Source organism: Pelodiscus sinensis, chromosome 4 (genome assembly GCF_052426305.1).
Source record: "Pelodiscus sinensis isolate ZL-2025 chromosome 4, ASM5242630v1, whole genome shotgun sequence".
Lineage (NCBI taxonomy): Eukaryota > Metazoa > Chordata > Testudines > Trionychidae > Pelodiscus > Pelodiscus sinensis.
This window is the reverse complement of record NC_143055.1, coordinates 92,316,020-92,333,482: the sequence shown is the minus strand read 5'-3', so window position 1 is coordinate 92,333,482 and position 17,463 is coordinate 92,316,020. Positions and strand designations below refer to the sequence as shown.

General features: G+C 42.7%; 1 protein-coding gene across 1 annotated transcript in view; it reads left to right on the top strand.

Annotated features, from left to right (window-relative positions):
• Positions 1-17,140, top strand: part of SETD7 (SET domain containing 7, histone lysine methyltransferase) — a 34,054-nt gene extending 16,914 nt beyond the window's left edge. Inside the window, exons 4-8 of the mRNA XM_075929928.2 lie at positions 3,140-3,329; positions 6,226-6,307; positions 7,708-7,825; positions 8,160-8,317; positions 11,006-17,140. Of these exons, the coding sequence (XP_075786043.2) occupies positions 3,140-3,329; positions 6,226-6,307; positions 7,708-7,825; positions 8,160-8,317; positions 11,006-11,186 (729 nt within the window). The 3' untranslated portion in view covers positions 11,187-17,140. The remainder of the gene's footprint in view (positions 1-3,139; positions 3,330-6,225; positions 6,308-7,707; positions 7,826-8,159; positions 8,318-11,005) is intronic.
• The last annotated feature ends 323 nt before the right edge of the window (positions 17,141-17,463 follow it).

Sequence of the window (17,463 nt, the reverse complement as noted above, 5' to 3'; positions counted from 1 at the left end):
ACTGCCCTGCCCTGGGCCACTTCCTCTCCCCTTATCTGGTCCGTCGACCAGACTGTGTTGGGGGGCCTGCCTTGCCCCTATCCCTTCTGGGTCTCACTTGGGGTGCCTCGGGGAGAACCCCGGGAGATGTGACCCCACAGTGTCCTCCACCCCTCCTCTGGTCTGCCCCCCCCCCCTGCAAACACTGGCCCCTTTTGAATCCTAGTGCCCTGGCATTGTGTCACGCCAGGGCGCCTCCTCTCCCAGCTGTTGCGTGGCATGCGAACACGTTGTACATGCTCCGTCTGCGCTCCACCCCCACCCCCGCTTGGCCAGGGCCGGGGGGTTTAAAGTGTGGCATAGTGGCATTTGACGCGGCATGTGGGCACGCTGTGCCTACTCTCTATGCATCCTGCCGCGCCCCATACATGGCCTGCGCCAGGGAACTTGAAGTGCAAGGTTGCGGCACCCTGTCACAGTCACATACTCTGCTTTCAGCTTTCTGGGGATGATAATACTCTGCTGCAAGTCCTGGAAAGTTTATTGCTAAGAGCCTGGCAAGCATTAATTGTCAGGACGGTGTATAGGATGAAAAGTGATCAAAGATGCAACTTTTGCTCTAAGAATAACAGTTTAAACATAGCTTTTGCCAAAATTATGGTGTCGTGGTTTGTTTATACCTATATAGACAGAGAATATGTAACGTTGTTAAGCCATACCCATGTTTAAATATAGCTAGTTTTTGTCTTGAAGACTAGGCCTTAGAAATTCTCTGTCACCCTTGTATGGCTTGTTATTTAATTCATTGTTTCTTTCTGTATGACATTCCTGCTGCCAGTAGGGATTAAGGCAAGCATAGGAGAAGTCTCCCTCCTAAATCCATTAGCGATGATTTTTGGGAATGGAAAGACAAAATACACCTATCATTTGGGAGTTATAACCAGTTTAAACTCTCTGGTGTTCAGTAGATAAGCTCTTGTTGGCAGCTCTGCACGGACACAGGCACAGCAGCTAGTCTAGTGTGTAAGATGTACTTTTTGCCGCATAATCTTTACGCTAAAATGACGGGGTTGTGGCTCCAGAAAGAAGAGTTGAAAAGGTAAGGAGCTTACACTGCTGTGAGCTGTCAACAGGAGATGGAGGAGGTGGGGTACTTAGGGATCTCTTCCCTGGAAAACATTGACAAATAAATGCTGTTTGAAAGAAGTGGTAGTAGACAAACTCGTAATGCTTTTTAGTCTCTCATTTTTCTTTTCCTTTGTTCAGATAAACTTATTGCTCCTGCCACTTCTTTCCTAAATGCTGGAAGTAGTGATTCAGAATCTGCAACTGACAAAGAACTGGGGTTTTGCTATTTCACTATCTTACTGCATATAGTTTTCTTAATTTTTTCCCCATTGTCCTTTTTCCTCTCTCCCCAAATTTATTGCCTTTCCTCTAGTTTCGTCTCACACTATCTCCATTGTAGTTCTTACTCAGTTCATTCATTCCAGCTCTATTCCTGATGAATTTCCCAGACCTTCAATATACATCCATAATACTTTATAGGCTCCAGTTCTCTGATGTACCATCAGATAGAAATAGATAAAGCTGAATACAAAGTAAAATACACTAGGGATGTGAAAGAGTAGTCAGTTAGTCAACTACTGATAAGTATAGGCTTATTGGGTAGTCAAATTGACTACTCGCATTCCTCCCCTTCTTTCCCCACTCCCTTGCTGCCTCTGATATAGGAGTCAGTGCTGTGGAGATTAGGGTTGCCAGATAGTTTCACAAAAAATACTGAATATGGTGGGGGAAAAAATTGGTTGGGTGGGGGGAAGAAGCCAGAAGTTGTTGAGCAGAGCAAAAAAAAACAAAACAACAACCTAGACCCTTTAAATCCTCCTACACTCCCCCCACCACAGATGCAGTGGCCTTCTGTCTGAGAAAAACAGGAAAGAAGCCGCAAATACCAGACTGACACCGTCTTCACGATGTGAGGGGGGAGGGAGCAGGGGAGGCAGAGGCGCAGTCGTCCAGACCTACACCTGCTGCGGCTCTGCATTTTAAATGTAGTAGGCACCAGGCTGCTTGCATGTCTAGCTCATGCTAAATTTAAAAGGCAGGGCTGCAGTGGACCCTTATAAACTAATCATGTAGTCGATACGAATTGTATCAAGTACATGATTAATGATTTTACTTGCTTCTTAACATCCTTAGAACACACACACCCCATCACTGAACCATTTTAGCAAAATGTGACTAGGCTGTGATGCATTAGGTTTTTAATGACCTGGGCTGCTGCCTAGCTCTGCTACTCATCATGCTTGTTTCTAGCAAGTGCAAGGGAAGTCCTTGTACAGTAAAACTCCATTGGTCCGGCATCCAATGCTCCGGCACTCCTGATGGTCCGGCACCATCGGGAACCCGGAAGTGCTCCGGACAGCCGGACCATTGGAGCTGCTCTGTGCCCGGCTCCCCCGATTCAGCTGCTGCTGAAACTGACCAGCAGCTGAATCGGGGAAGCCAGGGGCCGAGCAGCTGGGGTGCTGCTGGGTTGGTCCCGTGGCGCTGCCCCTCGGGGCTACGGGACCAACCCGGTAGCACCCCAGCTGCTCTGCCGCAGGCGTCCCTAATTCAGTCGCTGCTGAAACTGACCAGCAGCGGCTGAATCGGGGACACCTGGGGCAGAGCCAGACTATCGGAAGAGGGGACTATGAGGGGTCTGGGATGGCATCCCCCCCACCCCACCCCAGACCCCTCATAGTCCCCCCTTCTGATAGTCCGGCATATCTGATAATCCGGCACCCCCTGGGTCCTAAAGGTGCCGGATTATCGGAAGTTTACTCTAGTTTGTATTTACCTACAGGACAGAAGGCCTAATTCAGATTTTGCACCAATTTTTTTTCCGGTGTAACTCCATTGATTGAAATTACTCCTGGCACTAAAATGATTAAATGAGTTTTAATTCACACCCTTTGTTGTTTCACTGTGCACCTGTGTCTGTGGATATTCTTAATGTGGAATAAGTGTTTTATTTTAATCAAAGCTATACAGATTCCATGCTAACTTGTTTTAACCCTGTCAGTAAACTACATTCAAAAAATTCTCCAGCACTGCTAGCTCTTTCCTATATATTTATAATGAAAACTGTTTGGTTTTTTGGATACTCTTTCAGGATGGAGGCAGCCTTTTAGGAGAAGTGAATGAAGAAGGGGAGATGACGGGGGAGAAAATAGCCTATGTGTATCCTGATGAGAAGACTGCATACTATGGAAGGTTCATAGATGGAGAAATGATAGAAGCAAAACTGGCAACCCTTATATCTGTAGAGGAGGGGAAGCCACACTTTGAACTGGTACCAGGCAGTAAGTTCAGTTGACATGCGACTTGTATTCTGATGAAAAGTAGATTATTCTGGTCTGTGAGTCTCACCTTTTTTCTTCACCTCAGTCCCCATGCTCTGAATATTCCCCTTGAGGGTTTGTAAGGTCTGGCTGCTGAGGTGGAATTGATTGTTAGGTAGAATACTCATGAGGACCTATGTTAGTTAGATGGGGTGGATGTGTATCTCTAGTATTGCCCACTGCTCTGAAAAATGCAGAAATGCTATGGAGGGTTATAGTGGGAGGGGAAGACAAAGGGAACACTCTGGGAATCTGCCCCGTACTGTTCGCTCCTAAATTCACTTTTTTGCCACCTGGAAAACTAGCTTATAATGACTCTTTGTTTTGACAGGTTTGCTCATTTTAACAATGTAAGGAAGGGTCATGATTCAGTCCTACCTGTCTTGCTGTCTGTTGGGTTTGTTTATTATAATTAGTACTAGGGAGTGTGGGGCATGGATATCGGGATTAATGAGTTTGATTCGATAAGTAAGAGAGACTCTGATTCACCGTAGCCCTGCAACGTATGTAGTTGTTTACACCAGTTTTTGTGTGTAAAATGTTAAACATAAATATGATAGTGTCTTAGACCAATTCAGTGCTGTGGCAAATAATTGTGGGGTGCAGGGCTATAGTGAATTGACCCCTTAGTGTTTTGGGGTGTTTGTTTAATTGCTGTAGACATTCTTCCAGTTGTGGGCAAGACAGGATCATTAGCAGAAGTATGTCAGCCCTTTTACTTTTGTGCCCCAAAGCTATATGTACTTAAATAGTCTGGAAATAAGAACATAAGCATTAGGAAAAGGGAGGGAAACAGACCAGAGAATGGCAGTGACCATTTGTTTTTAAACATTGTAGCTAAATCTTCGCATAGCGCAATTAAAAAGAGGAAAATCCTTCTGGGAGGGTACAACTTATGCTTTGTAAATAGAATACAGCTACACTCTGTGTTGAAAGTTGTAAGAAGAGATCCATTTTTAGAACTTGGTTACCACAGACAGCAGCTTTTTATCAAACTTTCAAATACTGAGCTTTTTCCCTGCCTTTTCCACCTGCATCTTAATTTTGCCTCCAAGTAAGCATCAGAGAGTTGATTATTCAAGTGTGCAAGTATATAATTTACATAAAATTATGCATTTGGGTGGTTTAATCATGACAGGAAACAAATTACTGTAGCTAGTCTAGTGTATAAGATGTGCTGTTTATTCTGACTTAGAATTACTTTGAGTGCTTCAGTTTTGGGTGTCCATTTTTAAATGGTAAAAGGGCTTAGTTATCACAGGGTTGGTACTCAATACTTCCTCAAAGTCATCCCTATGTAAGGTTTCCAAGGTGGACACCCAAATCACTACAGGTTGACCGTCTCCAGTCCAGCACTTTCTGGTCTGGCAACATCCATAGTCCAGCATGATTTTAGTTAGCTGGATGTCCACTTATCAGGAGTGTGGCCAAGTTTCCTGTGGTCCCATAAAGTTTGTTTACAGTCTCTTGGCTCTTAGTGTTCTGTGCTGTTATTTAGCTCTGATTTACCCCTAAATGTATGCTAAGAGCCCAGTAAGCAGGGGATGTTTGTAATGCTTCTCGACAATATTGACCTCCTGTGGTCCAGCAAATTCTCTAGTTCAGTTCTGGTCAGGTCCTGAGGTCACCAGATGAGAGACATTCAACCTGTAGTCATTTTTTGTAAAAACTGTGCCCTGCTTTAATAATCAGAGATCCTCTTTTCAAAAAACCAAAAACTCTTATCTATAAAATACAGGCAGTCCTTATGTCGGATCCGCACTTACAAACGGGGCTTTCTCGCCCCGGAGCTCGCAGGCAGTGGGACTGCCCAGAGCGCAGCGGTTCCGCCACCTCGACATCCGGGGCGAGAAAAGCTGCTCCGGGTGCCCCTGGTCTGCTGGGGACTGTCTCCAGCAGACCAGGGATACCCGGAGCAAAGCTGGGGAGGCGTGGGACCCCGCCACCGCTGCGGCTTTGCTCCCCGTGTCCCTGGTCTGCTGGGGGTGGGGGGGAGGGCGCACCTAGTGCACCCTCCCCCCCAGCAGACCAGGCTTTTGTTGTGGACCCTGGGGTAGAGCAGCTGGGGTGCTGCCGGGTTGGTCCTGCAGGGACCTACCTGGCAGCCCAGCTGTTCTGTCCCAGGCTTGAGTTTCAGCCGCTGTTGAAACTGATCAGTGGCTGATTCCAGGAAGCTGGGGGCAGAGCAATTCTGCCTGCAGCTTCCTGTAGTCAGCCCCTGGTCAGTTTCAGCAGCAGTGGCTGAATCTGGAGCCAGTTCCGACTTACACAAATTCAACTTAAGAACAAACCTATAGTCCCTATCTTGTACGTAACCCGGGGACTGCCTGTATGCTATTTTCAGTTGCTTGAGAAGAGAAAAATCAAGAAGTAGTAACCATCTGAGAATTCAGGTACAGGTTGAACCTCTCTAATCCGGCACATGATTGGTGCCAAACCATGGAAAGTCAATATTGTCTAGCTGCATTACTGCTTACTGGGCTCTTAGAAGGCATTTAGGGGTAAATTAGAGCTAAATAACAGCACAGAACACTGAGCGCCAGGACTAGTGGCTGTAAACAAACTTTATGGGATCATGGGAAACTTGGCCACACCCATGATCAGTGGACACCTGGCTAATCAAGATTGTGCCAGACCACGGATGTCGCCTGGCAAGAGTATGCTGGACTAGAGTCTGTATTTTGTTATCACTGCAGCTTTATATAGTATCCTTTTTAAGTATATTGTTTCTTTGGTTCATCTCATCTTTCAGACTTAATTTGCTTTTGAATGCATTGAATTTGTGTCCCTCTAACAAAAGAGAGAAATGCTTTTAATATTGTCCATTAATTTAATTCCTCTATTGATTTATTTTTAGGCCCAGTATACAGTTTTGATAAATCTACTTCATCTTGCATTTCTACAAATGCACTTCTTCCTGATCCTTACGAGTCAGAGAGGTAGAACTTTTCTTTTTCCCATTTAAAATCTTTCAGTAAACTTCTTGGTCTGCTGTGCGTTGAGGGACCTGATCCTGCAAACCCTTACTCATAGAAACAATTGCAGAACTAGTCAGATGCCTAAGGGTTTGCCAGGTTGGGCCTTTAACTTGATGGATGTGGAGCATAGACTTAATTGAAATGAAGTTTCTTTTGGATTTACATGGAAAAACTGGCAATCTAGTAGACAAAACATGGACATATACACTCAAATGCCTTTAATATAGCTGCAAGATCGTGTTCAGTGAAGTCCGGACATTTTCATTAAGGGCTCTATCCTACAAGGTACAGCTCAAGGAGGGTGGGTCAGCATCTTGTAGGCCCTGGTGCAGATACACTGTTCCCTTTTCAGGACACAGATTTAGTCTCAAATTGAAGTGTATTCCAACCATAGTGATTCAGGTTGGGTTAAATACTGCTCGCCTGCGTTGTATTTTCAGTGGTGCAAGCAAGCAAAAGTTCTTACCAGTATGGGAGAACACACCAACTAGTGCAGAGGGAACACGACTTCCCTGTATGACCCTTCACATGTCTGTGACCCACCCCCGGGCTCTTCTCCTTCCCATTCCACATTCCCTGAATGGTAGGGTGGCTGGAGAGGGGAGGGTATGGCAGCTGGAGGAGCTGCTGGCAGTTCTGCTCCTTTCCCAGCTACCCCTCCCAGCAGGGGAAGAAGCAGAACTCCCAGGACTTCCCTCAGCGCTGGGGAAAGGGGAGATTGTCCATTTCAAACCTCTCCTGTTGACATGCCATGTTTCTCTACCGAATGCTGGATTCCAGTCAGTCACTAACAGCACCTTTTTATATTTCTCAGTGTACAGCATGTAGAACTGCTTGTGTCTTCACTGCCTTAATCCCATTTGTTTTAAACAGCTTTGCTGTCCTAGTGGTGGTAATCCTCTTCTGGTATTACATCACACATTTCGACGTTTGTAGTAAGCAGTTCTTACTGACTGTTGTCTAGAAATGTGGAGTTCTAGAGCCTGATCCTAAAAGTGCTTTCTGAAGTGATTAGTCCTTGCACACATGACCAGTCCCATTGAATTTCAGTTGGACTACTCATGGACTGACAGTTGGAGGGCCCTTTGTGTTTAGCCATCATTAGGGGAAGACTGGAAAATGGTCATTTAAATAAAAAAAATGAAATTACAAGTGTCGTCTTTCTCCTAAGAATTATGTCCCTAGAAAAGTCGTCCTGTTTCTCTAATAAGAAAATCTTAGGTTTGGGGGGGGTTTTGTCTTTGCATTTCTAAAGGGCATGAACTACTAACCTCTGCACCAGTAACTGTAGTAATAATACTGTGTAGAAAATTGCAAATGTGATGAGAAAATACCCAATTTCTACTCTCTTTATTTTCTAGGGTATATGTTGATGTATCTCTAATTTCCAGTGCTGGCGAAGGATTGTTCTCTAAAATAGCAGCAGGATCAAGCACAGTTATGTCCTTTTACAATGGAGTGCGAATTACACACCAGGAGGTAAGAGGGAGGAGGAGGGTGTCAGTCTGAACTTTTTTTTATCGCTTTTAGCATTTTTTGAACTGTTTTCATGTAATTGCATTTCTTCCCACCTATTGGATTTTATAAGAAATTGGAAGAAAATGAATTAAATCTTGGGGGAAAATTAAGAACAAATTAATGATCTGTTACTTCACTAAAAAACCCAAATGTAATACAAGTAAGGTGTTCTCCCCCCCCAACCCCCCCCCCCAACCCCCCCCCCAGTGAGTTTAATCTAAGTGTGCTTACTGCATCTTTTGGAAACAAAAGGTAACCACACGTACACACGCTGGGTTTTTACCTTGCAAATCAGGTGGACAGCAGAGACTGGGCCCTCAATGAAAACACAATATCACTGGATGATGAAACAGTCATAGATGTGCCGGAGCCCTACAACCATGCCACCAAGTATTGTGCCTCGCTGGGGCATAAGGCCAACCACTCCTTCACTCCTAATTGCATCTATGATCCGTAAGTATTAGCCTGTCTTTCAGACCAAATGCTGCAGAGGTAAGGTTGCTGCATTGTAGTTTGTGGTGCTTGTACAATGTTTTCAGGTGGCTGGATGGACTATCTGGATCCAAGAGTCTTAATTCATGTTCACGTGCAATCTCTGTGTACTGGAGCTTGCACCAAGTGGGCTTTGCAGATGCTCAACAGCTTCTCATTTTTTGGAGGGCAGGTTCAGGCTTAGAATTATATTGCATGTTTATCGTGACTCATGAGTTTGTATCTGACTGTTGATTCTCAGATGCACAAAATGTAATGTCATTGACTGAAACATAAATCTTAGCTGTCTAGGGATACTCCTGCCTCACTTCTAGTATTTGACAAAGTATGTTTAACAATGCACTATTTTAGAACATGATGCCTCAAAAATAAGAATTTTAAAAAATTCTCTCCAGCAGCTGAAAAACCAGCATTGACATACATGTGTAAGGATGTACATATTTTATAACAATATGGTAAGGGGGGGCATATGCTTTGTAGCTTGTTCAGACCAAACTTATTTCACGTATCCGGGGCTCCTTATGTCCCTCCATCATCCCCCTCCTCCACAAATTCCCTGTGTGCCACTCTCCTATTCCCTCTCTGTTTCGGAGACTCCTCACAACTTCCTCTTCTAAACTCCAGCAGCTCTCAAAGGCCCCTATTCCTGTTGTCTTCCATATCAGAGTCCCCGTCTTCCTCAACTGAGGTTTTGTGTCATCCATTTCAGGCTCCTCCTTCCTTCCACATAGCAGGGATTCTGGGTGACCTCTGTTTTCCCCTCCACCCACAACAGGGTCCTCCAATTTCTCCCCTCCATGCCAGCAGCAATATGTACCCCCACATTCCTCCACTACCCCCCTTTCTAAGTTATTCAGGGTGTCAGCATTTTAAATGCTCTTGGGAGAACTGTCAGTGATAAAATAGGAGCACTGTTATGCTAGGAGGTGTTAATGAGTGCCATCAAATGTTCTTTGATCTGTAGACTGCTGCAGAGGCATTTGAGGCTGTGACTGTGCTGAAGAACTGTTAGGGACTTCACAGATCTCCCAATTTTTTCCCAATTTCAGTAGGGTTCTTGCCATTGATTTCTGGAAGATTCTCTAACATATGCAGCAATTGGACATGGTATTAAACAACTGTTAAAGATAAATAGAGAAATGTTGAGTGTTAGAGCTTTGTAAGCTTGCCTGAATGTACACGAGGATTCAGAGACGAGCACTGAGAATGATCAAAGAACTGGAAAAAATGCTATATTGTGATTAGATTCAAGGAGTCCAGTTGATTTAGCTTAATAAAGAGAAGGTTTAGTTGGGATTGGTCCTGCCTTGGGCAGAGGGCTGGACTTGATGACCTCCTGAGGTCTCTTCTGGCTCTGTGATTCTAAGGTTGGGGTGACTTGATCATTTGTAAGTATCTACCTGGACAACAGAAATTTGATGATAAGGCTCATTATCCTAGAAGGCAAATATATAAAAGACCCAGTGGCTGGAACTTAAAGCGAGGCAAATTCAGACTAGAAATAAGTTGTTAACAATAAAGGTAATTAACCACTGGAACAACTTTTTTGAGGATTGTTCTTCATGACCAGTAGTTTTAAAATATTTTTTTTCTATAAGAAATGTTCTGGCGAAAACAAGAATCACTCGGGGGGGGGGGGGGAGTTCTGTAATCACCGTTGTTATGCAGGAGGTCGGACTAGTTGATCGCCTTTAGAATCTGTTGAGTTCAAAATATTATTATTAAATTATTGAATCAGTCTACCTCTTCAAAAAAGGAGTAGGAAGGGAAAACTTAAAAAACTCATGACTCTTTCACGTCTCTTGAGTGAATTCTGCACATCCAGTCAATATTTGTTTTCATCTGAGCAATGAATAAGTGTTAGTACAGCCTACTTTTGAACCCAAGACCTTGTGTCATTTTCAAACTTCTGGATTATGTTAAAGGGGTGTGTGAGACAATTTTTTTTAAATTAACATTTAAAAATAGTTTTGGATACCATCGACTGCTCATGGGAGACAGTGAAGTAAAAGTTTTTAAAAATCCACAAAAAAGAGAAACTGTTTTATACCCCTAAGTTATTGTGCTCTTCTTTTGTTACCTACAACTATAATGAGCAGGACACATACAGCTAGAAAACTCCCTTGCTTACAATAAGTCCCTGGGGAAGATGAATAGAAGGGTGTTCTTGTAAAAACATTTATTAAATAATCTGCACTAGGTAAATAAGGATGAGGGACTTCCCTCTTTTTCAGATAATGATTGTTGTCCTGTTATAAAGGTAGGCTGTAAGTCTTACACAAATCAGTTGCTACTTTTTTGAGACTATAAGCATCTTACATTGAGAATATCCAAAGAAATCAACTTTGAAACTGTAACATGAAGTATGATGCAGTACTTGAAGCCTTTTTTAAATTTTACCCCAGAATAAATCTTGAAGTTCAAGGCAGTAGTTCATTGAACAAATTTTTAAGTTTCATGTAAATCAAGGTTTCATAAATATCAAGAAGTGCCAAACAACTCTTTCAGACGCAAGATAAATATTAACTAGAGGGGGTTTAAAGAAGTTTGTGTTGCATGGGATCATGAATTTATAGTTAGGGGTTTTTTTTTTGTAACACAAAGTTTACTAAAGACTAAAATTTACAGTGCTTTCTCCTCGTTGTTAAGGTTTGTTCATCCTCGTTTTGGGCCAGTGAAGTGTATACGCACCATCAGGGCTGTGGAGAAAGATGAAGAATTAACAGTGGCTTATGGATATGATCACAATCCCATCGGGCAGAATGGGCCAGAAGCACCAGAATGGTACCAGATGGAACTGAAAGCCTTCCAGGCTGCCCAGCAGAAGTGAAATGCAGGCAAATTCTCAGTTCAGCAAGCTGAAATAGAAACTTTGATCTATGCACTACCTTTATATTGAAAACTGGACAACCAGGGATTTGTTCATGCTGTTGCATCATAACCTCTCATATGGTGTTAGAAATAAGTTTCTTGCATACTGACTATGTTTGACCGCATTACTCATAGCAAATTTAAAATTAGCTAGTGTTGCACCAGTCTTATCTGAAAGAATTATTAAATATTCTATACAAGGCAGCGTGATATTTTAGTAGCTTTTATCTAACTCTGCACCATATGCAAAGATGCCAAAAGATTAGACAGAAAATGAAAAGATCATTCACTTTTAGTCAGACTTCAGTGTTACTATTTCTACAGCCTAGGCATTACTGTGCAACTGCATTTTACATACATGCCATTTGTGATGGTAATGATACTATTTTGATATTCTCTAATAGTAGTGTAATTTGCCTTTTTAAACCTTTGATCTTAATCTTGCAATAGAGCAGTTTATTTATTGGTGTATAGGAGGCTGGGTTTTTATTCCCTTGTCCCCTTATCTGAGCGTTTTTCTTTCTACAAAATCCTCTCTTGCAGGAGAAAACCTTTCTAACAAATGGAAAGGTTTGTATACTTCAGAGAGAGAGAGAGTGAGTGCTGTGTATAGGTCTCTGTGATATTTTATATAAATAGTTTTAGTGGTATTAATATCCATAACACTTACTTGTCTGGCCTTTGGGCCTGGGATACTCTGTTTAAATATGATTATCACACATGAATTAACATGTATTTGCATGAAGATGTTCAAAGAGGAGAAAGTGGGGTTTGACATTCAGGAACGTGGTTGCTGGAACAATTTTTATAGTGAGGGTGCTAAGAGCCATTGAACTAAACCGTGAGCCCATCTATCTGATGGAAACTACTTCAAGCCAGAGGATGCAGCATCACCCTTACTTCCAGCACCTATGTTCAGGAAAGGGAACATTCATTTGGAAATTAACAAGTCTTGCCTCATGTTGTAGAAGAGATTGATAGAGCCGCCATTTCAGTTTAGATCAGCAATGGGCAACGTGGGGTAGTGAGTGGGCTGCACGAGTGGCCCTTCTTCTCAGTGGGCCGCAAGATTATTGTAACCAAGACAGTTCCCTGGGATAGGGTAGTTTTGCTAACTGTGCTTACGTACTTAGAATTTGCAAGGTGAGCTGGTTGAACCGTAGCAGCACTTTGATTGGAGGCAGAGGGAGCACTCGGCTCTCACAGCCAGTGCTGTGTGCAATCAGCACGCACCTCACTTCACATGCCTTTGCTTTATGTGGGTATCGCTTTAGCAATACCGGTATGGAAAAAACCTATATGGATGGAAACCAGCCGAATCTGGCAACCCTGCATTTGGGCAACAGTGTTTAAAAAAAATCTTGTGGGCTACACACAGAGCCCACATGGGCCTCAATTGAGGTTGCCCACCACTGGTTTAGATAATCCAGGCCTTCTTGGGAGGGTCTACAATCTTGCTGACCTTTTTGTTTGTGGTTTTTAAATAGTACGGGAATAGTTAAAATGCACTTGCAATAGACTTACTTTACATAGATATAGAATTTTGTGTGTCTGACAAACAAGAGTGCTAAGGAGAATTAGACTTAAATTGCTACAGCAGCAGTACCTTCTTTGATTTGTTTTAAGAGTTTGAACTACCCCGATCCAGTTTTCTTTGATCCGCAAACTAGCATGAATGCAGGTGTCCATTTCAAATAGGGAAAGGCATCTGGCAGTGTGGAACCTAGATATTTTTAGAGAATGCTTTGGATGGACCAAAGACACAGAAGAATGACGATGCTATTTTATGCTGTGTGAGGATCCTCAATGTGGTGTACATACGTAGTTGGAGAATTTAAGTAAAGCCCTCTTTAATTTGGGCTCTATTTATTTAGCTTACACAACTGCTGCTCAGAGCTTTTCAGGACTTTTTGACATTTAGGCTTGCACAGAAGCTAATTTTCAATGGGTGGGTGTATGCCGTGGCTTCCAGAGCGCGCTCCCAGCAAAGATAAGAGTGCAGGCTTTTTCAACACCCACTCCCTCGCTCTGGAGACTGTAACCACATCTGTGTTTCTTCGTATATGGCAGGTGGCCTACCCAGATGATATTTTGGTGACTCAGTTTGGGATTGCTGAGAGACTGAACCGATCCTAACACATGAAGGAGAGTTGTCAAAGGCTGATTGACAATACCACTTCAGCAGGTGACCCTCAAAAAAAAAATAGGAATGTGTAAGAATAATTTCTGCCCGCACATAGATCAACAATTTAAGGGCATCACAACGCTGAAGTGTAACTGTTGCTTTACTAGAGGCATGTCTTCCTCTAAACTGTTGGAGGAATCTTAAAAGTTAGGATTGTGTTTCAGTGGGAAACAAGAATGGTCTGGCTATGAATGAATAGCAAATGGATTTATTCTAAATAACTGGCCATCAGGAGGTTGCTTGACTTTTTTTTTCCCTCCCTCCCATGTCACTTGGAAAAACTTGTATAAGTGTTCTTTCTGCTACAGTCCTCTTACCTCACTTTGATTCCTGCTTCTACTGTCTCCCATGAACTTTGTTCAGGGAGGTGATCTCCTTTGTTTTTTTAAGGCATGCATTAAACAAATGCTTTCTACTAGGTAGACGTGATTGTTATAGGGTAAAAAACAGAGAATTAAGCCCTCAGGTTGCTAAAACCTTGCTTTTTCTTTGTTTTGTTTTTCCTTCTAATGCCATTCACTTGGTGTTGGGCAAATAGATTAAGTACTGATTTGAGAAGGTTGAAATATGAGGATATGTCTAATCATGACAAGCAAAAGTCTAGTCTCTCTCCGTATTGCTACACCACTTCTCCCTGCTCCATTAGAATCTGTTGATCCCTGCTGGTCTTCCTCAATGACACATCTCTTACAACATCAACATCCTTGGTCTGAATTAGGTTTGATTCTTTTTAATTTTTCCTGTGGGCTTTCAGGGGCCGGAAAATGATTTTTTTTTTAAAGGACACAGATTTTGGCTTGAAATGGAATATGATTGTGACAGCATGCAGCCACAGAAAATCCCTTGCGATTGTTCCCCTCGTGCTACTGACACATGCTTTCATCCTCTCTGGGACTCCCCACCACCATGTCCTGCTGGGCCAAATTCTGTGGTCTACCCCAGACAAGGCAAAGAGTTGGAAATACCACCCCCTGCAGAGCAATGCAGACACTCAACCAGTTTAGTTCTCAGAGAATGCATTTCTAGGGCACAGCACCCAGGAAACCAACCCCCAAAAGGAATCAAAACCCCTGATAAATCCATCTTTGAGTAAAAGTCATGAGGATGTTTTTCCCCTTTTCAATGAAAGAGAAATATGCACACTGGTTGTCCATTAACCCAGTAACAATAATTTACATTGAGCCTGATAGTAAACCAAAGTGTTCTTATTAAGTAGGATTTAAATGGTTGAGAGGTGAAAACAGACAGATCAAAGTAAGTTAAGTTAAATTTAAAAGAAAATGCTAGTGCTAATTCACTACAGAACTTATTGTAAGCAGATTCTTACCGTAATGAGCTGTTCCAGGCATTATCTTTAGGTCAGAGACTTTTACCCTGACCTGTCCCCAGCCCTCTTTGGAGTGGATCTGTTAGCTGAAGACAAAGGGCTGATAGCTTTCCATTGCTTAATTGTTTTTCCCCCAGGGTGGGAACCTTTCATTCCACATTACCCTTCCCCTGCCTCCATTAAAAACTACCAGGGTCAAAATGGAATCCCAGTACCAGATGGTATGGCTACATCTTACTAGTCCAGTCACCTTTGGACTTACAGGACAAACAAGGCTGTTTACAAGTTGTTAAGTTGATCATGAAGTGATTAAAACTTTTTTTGGGGGGGGAGTAATAGCTCTCATTAGCATATATAAAACTAAGAACTCTCATATTTCATGTTTCTGACTTTACATACAAGAATGATGCATGCACCAAAATAGGATACATAGATCCAGCAGTTTGTCACATTAAAATTGATAGATACTTTTTGTGTGTGTGTGAAATGAGTTGAGTAGTGGCACATAAGAGACCTACATCAGAGCTTTTCTGTCTCTGGTTCTAGGCAAGTAGTCTTTATGTAAAATGACCCGCAGGAGAATGCATAAATGTACGGTATTTTTAATATGTAATAATACTAAAATCTAAATAGTTAGATTAACAGGAGGGCAGCATTCTCTTGTGCTCAGAGTCTGACAAGGACATGTCTTATTACAAGAAACTGAAGACCGATGAACTCCAGATGGGAACACGTGCTGACCAGGGAACACTGACCAAGTGGTGTAATATCCTTTTAATTCTGGAGGATGGCATAGCAGAATATGTAATCCTCTTCTAAGATGTTAATTTGTGATATGGACATGATTCAGATTCCAACCTCCTTGTTTGTATCAGGATCTTCAATATCTTCACACACATACGCCTCTGTAATAATAAGATTTCTCCAGCTCTTCTGATGAAGAAGCAGAACATAAAACAGTTTGCACTAATCCTCAACCTAAACATGATGGTGATTTTGCTGCAGATCTCCTTTTTGCTATCTGCCAGATAATCTGGCTACATTGCCAGGACAGCAGCTTGTCATTGTAATCAGGAACCCAGAAGTTTTGTGTAGAGCTAGCATAAAGTCTCTTACAAAACTAGAGAAATCGAGGAACCAGAGGTTGCTAAAAGAGCTGGTAATTGTAAAAGAGCTAGAGCAGCATGAGAAGAAGGGCCCTGAACTGTAATGTCAGCTGCTAGGTAACTTTTGTAGACATCAAGGATAGGGAAGTGGGATCAGGCTGTTTTTTTGTTTTTTTTTTAAGTTGTGCTCAACACACTGTGCCTTTTAAAGATTCTAAGGGGTTTCCAGGAGATTCTGATGCCATAATTTGGCCCACTTGCATTCCTTTATCTGGTGAACCTCCCTCTGGTTTTAGCCGTTTTAGCTACAAATCTGAAGAGGGTGTCACACTGGCATTTGCTCTAGTTAAGAGGAAATAATCCACAGAAGTCTGACAAATTTGAACAGGAATAATTTTGGAAAATTAAAATCATGATGGATCTGGGTTTTGTCCAGCATTAGTCAACCTGAGTTGACTACATGAATTCTCTACTTCATTTTGACACTGCAGTTATGACCTACTTCAGCTGCTCAGTGGTGAAGAAGTCAGTCCAAAGATCATCTGAGACCTTGCTTTGAAGTAGTGCAGCTGCCTCCACAGTGGTCTGTGGGGGAAGAGCCTAGACCTTTAAGTGAACAGAGCCTTTAAGCTTTAAAAGGCTAAAATTGAAGGGGAGACTGATGTGTTACACAATCCCAAACAAGGGATCAGAGCTACAATATTGCTGTGTTTTCACGGGAGCAAGAGAACTCAGCAGGGCTGCAAGAGGGATTCTCAGTCACCAATATGTGCTACTGGCACAGAACAGCCAGTGCACCTAGTGGGTTTCTGGTACTGCTGGAGGTCCATGGTAGTGGTAGATGTTAGTCCATCAGCTTCACTTTCCCGTTGGCTCTGGACCTTATTGACTGATACTTACTGATCCCATTTACCTCACTGTGGTTTGTGGATGTCACTTGTAGCAAAACCTGAAGATGCTGATGAGGATTACAGCCCCTTTGCCCTAGTGGCTGTATGAAAACACAGAAGGCATTGTTTCTTCCCCAAAGAGCTTTTAATTTTGACCATTGTTGCTTGACAGTGTCCTCTCCAAGAGAAGGTCAAGAAGGTCACATTGGTGGTTTTCTGAGGTATTCTCCAAATCTGTGGCTTTTATTTTATCTGCACAACAGATGTATCCTTAAGCTCTCTGCCCATACAGTGCCTCTGGAGGCCACGTCTGAATTTGGTTCAGTGGTACCAGGTAACTTTTTAAAAAAACACAACAAGCAAAGGAAAAACACGATTTCCCATTTAGCTGGAATATGGCCCTTACTACATACATTTCCCTTGTATTTTTTTATCATAAGTGACATAGGCTATGTCTACACTAAGAGGTTTTCCCGGGATAACGGAGGTATCCTGGAAAAACTCAGCTGCGTCCCAGGAACGCGTCTGCTCTTCCACTTTTTTTGTGAAAGAGCAGATGCGCTCTTTAGGAAGCCCTGTTTTCCTCCTCCCACAAGGAAGAAGGGCTCTTGCGAAAAAGGAGGCTTTTCCGAAATTTGGCCCAGTGTAGATGGGCCAAATTTCAGAAAAACCTCTTGTGAAAAAACTGTCGTAATTTGCGTACCTTTTTCTGATAGATCCCTGTAGTG